Source organism: Motacilla alba, chromosome 3, assembly GCF_015832195.1.
Source record: "Motacilla alba alba isolate MOTALB_02 chromosome 3, Motacilla_alba_V1.0_pri, whole genome shotgun sequence".
Classification (NCBI taxonomy): domain Eukaryota; kingdom Metazoa; phylum Chordata; class Aves; order Passeriformes; family Motacillidae; genus Motacilla; species Motacilla alba.
The window spans coordinates 92,802,501-92,808,500 of NC_052018.1; the positions used below are offsets into that span (position 1 = coordinate 92,802,501).

The 6,000-nt window shown below is 35.7% G+C and overlaps 1 protein-coding gene across 1 annotated transcript in view; it reads left to right on the top strand.

Moving 5' to 3' along the window:
* The window catches only part of KCNK2 (potassium two pore domain channel subfamily K member 2), a 141,217-nt gene that overhangs the window by 66,688 nt on the left and 68,529 nt on the right, over positions 1-6,000 (top strand). The window contains exon 5 of the mRNA XM_038132321.1: positions 2,056-2,173. Within this exon, the coding sequence (XP_037988249.1) occupies positions 2,056-2,173 (118 nt within the window). The remainder of the gene's footprint in view (positions 1-2,055; positions 2,174-6,000) is intronic.

Consider the following 6,000-nt stretch of genomic DNA (forward strand, 5'->3'; position numbering starts at 1 on the left):
GGTTCATATGGCTTCAAAAACGTGCAGTGATGGTAAAAGTTCTGAATTTTACAAATCCATTTTACATCAGGATTTGTATAAAACTTGGTCTTGCTGGACTGTCTAAACAGGTGCGTTGCTCTGGGAGCACTTCATCCAGTACAAGAAACTGTAATGAAACAAGAATAGTTCAAAAAATTACATTGATCCAGTGCTGTATCATAGAACGTCCTCCCTGGAGAGTGTGCTCCCATGTGCAGATATCAGGACTTGTGATGGCAGTTCCAGTCCTCTGAAATGTAACAGCACTCAGGCTGTACTCTGTGAGCCCTGTAAAATGCAGCACACTGATTTACACTTCCTTGTAAATCAAAGGAATATCTGTGTTGTATAAATTATAAAATCAATTCAACTGATGGTTTTCACATGCCTCTTAGTCTGGTGTGTCCCTTCCTACACAGATGGAAACACCTGTCAGTATCAGTGCTGCTGTATTTGCTCCTGCCAAGTTGTACATCATGTACTAATGTAGAAGATTTATCCTTCCAACAGAAAGGAAAATTAAACTCTCTTCCCTCTCACTTTCCCCATCCTTTCTCCTTCCTCAGTAGGATTGAAAATTCCACTTCTTTCATGTCTGTCTGTTATTAAAAAAAAAATTAAAAAAGAAGTTAAAAATGTGTGTAGAGATACCCCAGCTGGTTTTCTGTTGACGACTCGGGATGGTGGAAATGGTTTAGGTTTGGCAGGAAGATCCCTGTGGCTGCAGAGGTGCAGCAATAGTCTTCAGAATGGTTATTTTTGTGCATCTGAGCTTTGAAAATGGCAAACTGAAAATGTTGGATTTAAGTCCCATAATAAAAAATAGATGTCCTAGTTAATCCCACGTTGTTACTTCATAATCTCTGCCCGGATCAAGTGACTGTTGTGGGGACAGTTCAGTGACAGAAATGCTTTAATTTCCAAATAATCAATGTATTTTGGAACTGAAAAAATTCTTACTACTGTACAATACTGTTCATCTGCTACAGACTGCCTAAAGGGAAGATGGCTCTGGTCTGTCCTATCACTGAGTATATTTATGTACCTAATTATTGTTGTACATCTTGCCAAGCAGGAACTACTAGTCAGTTGAAATGCTCATTTTCACTTTGTGATATTACCTCCTCTGTTTTTCTTTTGTTAGAAACCAATTATGACAAATATGATACTTGGAAATAAATCCAGTTTTAAAGTTTAAGAATTAAATGAAAAGAAATATTTTAAAAAATATTTATCACAAGTTTAAAAATACTATTTCTTTAACTCAAATACCAGTATATATCTGCAATGGTAATATAAAAAAATGGGAATACATTTTGTAATAAGAATTTACAGTAGTTGATACTGCTGAAAAAAAAAAGTGTCCAATTTCTTCAGACTATGAAGATGTCACTAGTGTCAAGCTTGTTGATTTTATATGCTAGGACTGAATTTTTCAAGAACAACATTTCTGAAGTATATAGTTGTATAGAGATACATGTTTGATATTTGACTGAATTTTTGCTGCAATAGTGAAAGTTTTATAATTGTGTGTGTAATTGCTTGAATTATTGAAATGCCTGTTTTATAAAAGTGTTTTCTGTCTTTGGAATTAATTTGATGCAGAACAATGCATGGGCATTTTTTCTTGATGTCTTAAAATGGCTGTTTTAAGAAGTCCATTTACTTGCCTTACACAACACAGGAACATTGTGGGAAACTGTCATTATAAATTTTGTCTAATGCATGTTTTTCTTCACCAAATAGTTGCAGCAGTAAAAATAATCGTGTTTATCTTCTAACTAAGATAGTTATATCACAGATTTTGCATTATCCCCAATGGTCTGGACTTTACAGCTCTTCTGAATTGTCTGGAGTGGTTGCTGAAGAATAAATTGTAGCCTGACAGAGTGATAAAGCTTGAGTAAAGCAACACAGATGCTTTCCTCGTTTAGTGCTTGCATCAAATAAATGATTGAATCAATTTACTGTACAATATATATATATGAATACAATTGTTTCATGAATATTGACAAAATCTTTTTAAACTTGCAGCAAGTAGTGGCAGCAATAAATGCAGGAATCATACCTTTAGGAAACACATCTGCTCAGATCAGTCACTGGGACTTGGGAAGTTCCTTCTTCTTTGCTGGCACTGTTATTACCACCATAGGTAGGACACAGCTTATTCTCTTTTTATATTCAATGAGCTGAAACTCTTGATTTCCATTGTGTGTGCATATATTTGTTAATGGTAAATCTTCCAAATCTTCTGTTTTAAGTAGAGAGTTCTTTTCCAGCTGCAGGGGCAGAAATAATAGCTGTCTATAAATGAGCCCTAGCTGAGTGATTTTTCTGTAGGAAAAAAAACTACTGCTGTACATTTCTCTCAAGTAACTGGAAGAGGTTGTGGAAATATTTTCTGGGGAATATTTGGTCAACTGTACAGTCACAAGTGTTAAATAGGGCATGATTTAAAGCACATGTGCATTAAACCATGACTGAGATGTATGCAATTAAAAGCCTGCGTTCTCCCATTCAATATTGTTATTTTATCTAAATTCTGAAAGAGTCACTGTCCCTCTGAACAGGTGTAAAAAGAAACAGTGTTTGGTATTTCAGTTTCTTCCCTTTGACTACAATATTGTGCACATGGTATGGAGTTAAAAAATTAATGTAGCTTATAGCTCACAAAAGCGTATTCACAAACATGAAAATTTGGAGATGAAATCATGAGAAAAAAATTGAGAGTAATATATAAGGAATTGTAGCATCTTTGCAATAATTATCACTATATAATATTTATATGCATATTGTGGTGGAAGAGGATGTTCTCTTCAAGTGTTGTCTGGACCTTTCTTTATGTAGAAGTGCATGAATACCATATTTTTTGTGTTTAAGTATAAACATACTTATATTTATTTGTATTAATATTGTGCCTATGTGATATTTTTCCACATCTAGAGTAACTGAAACACAGGTTTAGTGAAACCAGAAAAATTCTTACCTCCTTGATTTGCAGCAAACTTACTGATTTTATAGTAGCACTTCCTCATGGTGATAAAAACCCTCAATTATTGAAAAATCTAATTAAAATTAAAGGTTCTAACCAAAAAGAGCAAGAACTTTGAAAGGATAGGTTTGTGATCAGTCTTATGTTATCCTCTTTGGGCAGCACTAAACTTTATGTTGTAAGCATCCCTGGTCCCATAGAAAATGTAGAATTGTTGTTTCACTTCCTAACAAGGATAAACGTTAACATAGGAAAAGTGTTCAAGGAATTAAAAGTTCAAAAATTATTTTAAAGCAGAAGAATATTTTGTCTCACCATCTTTTTTTCTAAGTAAAACTAAGGTTTTTCTAAATCAAAATGTTTTCTGATTTAATTTACTGCCCTGATTCTCCAAAGCCATGTTTAAGTCCAGCTTAGAAGAGAGCAGAGATCTGCAAAGGCATCCAGGCCTGTGATCCACTGTTCCCAAGAGACAAGATAACCCAATAGGAAATACATTTGAAAATTAATATTTCATTTCTGAAATATTAATTTCTGCAGACCAGAGTTGTCAGAAGCCGGTCAAACTGGGCAACAATAAATATTTGTTTCAAGTTTTGTGATAGCTGCCTGAGGAAAAAAATGGGGGAAAAAAAGTCTTCCATAAAATATTTTGGCTTTGGAGTGGCTGGGTTTCTCTCATCATGGACCCTTTCTGTTGGGAAGCTCTCAGCCAGTTGCATTTTTGAGCTTTTCTCAGGATCCAAGGGAAGCAAGATTATATGGAAGCTGTAGTGTATTAGCGTTGTCTTGATGCTGTGAACTACCTTGCCCATGGCTCACAGGGCTTGTGGTGTGACAGAAGGTAGTGCTGGGGTGAAAAACACTTGGAAAAGTGAATTACCTGGGAAAATGGTGGTGAGCAGAACAGCTGGGTGTGCTTTCCCTTAATCTTTGTGTTATTACGTGCCAGCAAGTGATTTTGTGTTCAGAACAGTACCTTTGAGTATATTAGTAACTTTTTGAAAATGAAGGCATTCCTTCCAGCTAGAGGGCATATGGTAATAATAACTTGATTTCTCAAGAGAGTCAAAATGTGGTTTATGAGCATCTCCAGAGAGCTGCTTAGGTTTCAGACAAACACTACAGATATTCTCTGTGGACAAAGACAGGAATGTGTAAATTCATAGAATAACTTCACAGAAATAATTTGTAAATGAGGTTTGATAAATATGAATAAAATTTGTAAATATTACATCTTTTAGTCTGTATACCTTAAGAAGTACTTGAAGATGAGAAAAGGGATTACTAACAATCAGGGACAATGATGGCCTTCCAGAAGATTCTATTGCAGCAGATTTTGTAGCTTTCCAAATCACTTATTACTATAATTTTACCATATCACTTAGCTCACATTCTTCCTGATGATATGTAAGAATCTAAGACATTCAAATAGAACCAGTAGTCTATGAATAGAATTTCTCAACCTTCCTTTAATGAAAGCAAAGCCTTTTCTTACTGGCAGTAGCACTTGCATCCCACAAATATTTGGTTTCTGGGGAGAGGATATTAAATAAAGCCTTTAGCATCTGCCTAAGCAATAAATAACTGTTTTGCAGTTACTGTTTTTGTTATGTCCCAGTAGTGAACACTGACATGAAAAATATTGACTATCTGTTTCGGTGTCTGCTGGAGCAGACTAGAACCATCTTCTGGATCTCCTGTAGGTTTCTGAAAGGCACTCTTATGGTGCCATTATGTTTCTAGAGTTCCAAAGCCAGCTCTCACAAACAGAGGTAACACTTCAGAAAACTTGGCTTAGTATTTATGTAACATTTTTTGAAATCTGTTATAGCCCTTCCTGTGACTCAATAAATGTTACAGTGCCTAATATAAAATTAGCAAAATCAGTTTGAATAGAATATGATGTGACACTGCTACTAGATCTTTTCTAAAAAGTGGATTTAGTTGAGAGTCATAATCAAACAGTTTCACAAGGCTTTCTTTAGAACAGGTCCTTGGTTTTAGCTTTGCATTTACTACTATGCTACAGCACAGAACTTGTTTTAGGAAGGGTTATAGCTTTGGCTGGCTTAGTTAGGTGTTTTTGCTTGAGAATATGTTTCCAGAACTAATATACCTCATCTCAACGAAGAGATGTGAAATTGCATGATTATTAGTCTGTGCATATGGAATGGTTTCAGACAGTCTCTTAGAGGGAAAAAGGTAACAGAGGTAAATAGGAATATGAAATTATCTATGAAAATATTGTTGCATTGTTCCCTGGGATACTGTGCATGCTGCGAAGTACAAAAAAACCTCTTTTTGTCTACCTGAAGATGTCATTATCCAGTCAGTCCTGCTCCAAGACCACATGATCAAAGAAAAGAAAAATGAGTATTGAGGAGAAAAGCAAGAAAAATGGTAACTTAATCATAAAGCTGGAGATAGTGCTGAGAAGGAAGGGAAAATACCTGTATGCTATTTTTTTTTTTTGCCTCTCTTTTTATTCTGAGAATTCATTCTTGGTACTGTGCATGGTTTGTAACCTCTGGTTAATTTCCTTCAATAGGTAGCTGAACTCAGAAATGGGCATACAGGCACAACCTGTACACACCTCCAGTTTCCCCCAGATTTATGTTTTAGGGGTGGGGAAGGTTTTATATTGGCAGCAGGGTAAAAAAGCAGACCTGTCATTTTGAAACTTGAGACCTACCTGTGTCCAGTAAAATGAAAAAACAAAGACATGCCAAGGCCTTGAGCTCAGCAAGTTATTTTCCCAAATGTCTGGTGTTTTGGCACATAAAAAATGCAGTGTCCTCTGCAATACAAGAAACTGCACTGCAAGAACCACTACTAGCCTGCTATGGATCTTCATCTAAAAGACCTGCATTATTTCCACTCTTATTCCAGACAGCCTGTCATGATTTTTTTCAAGCACTGCAAGGTAGACAAATGGGAAGAGTATTCATTCAGCCTCCTGGAAGATGGAGTGTCTTGGATGGCAG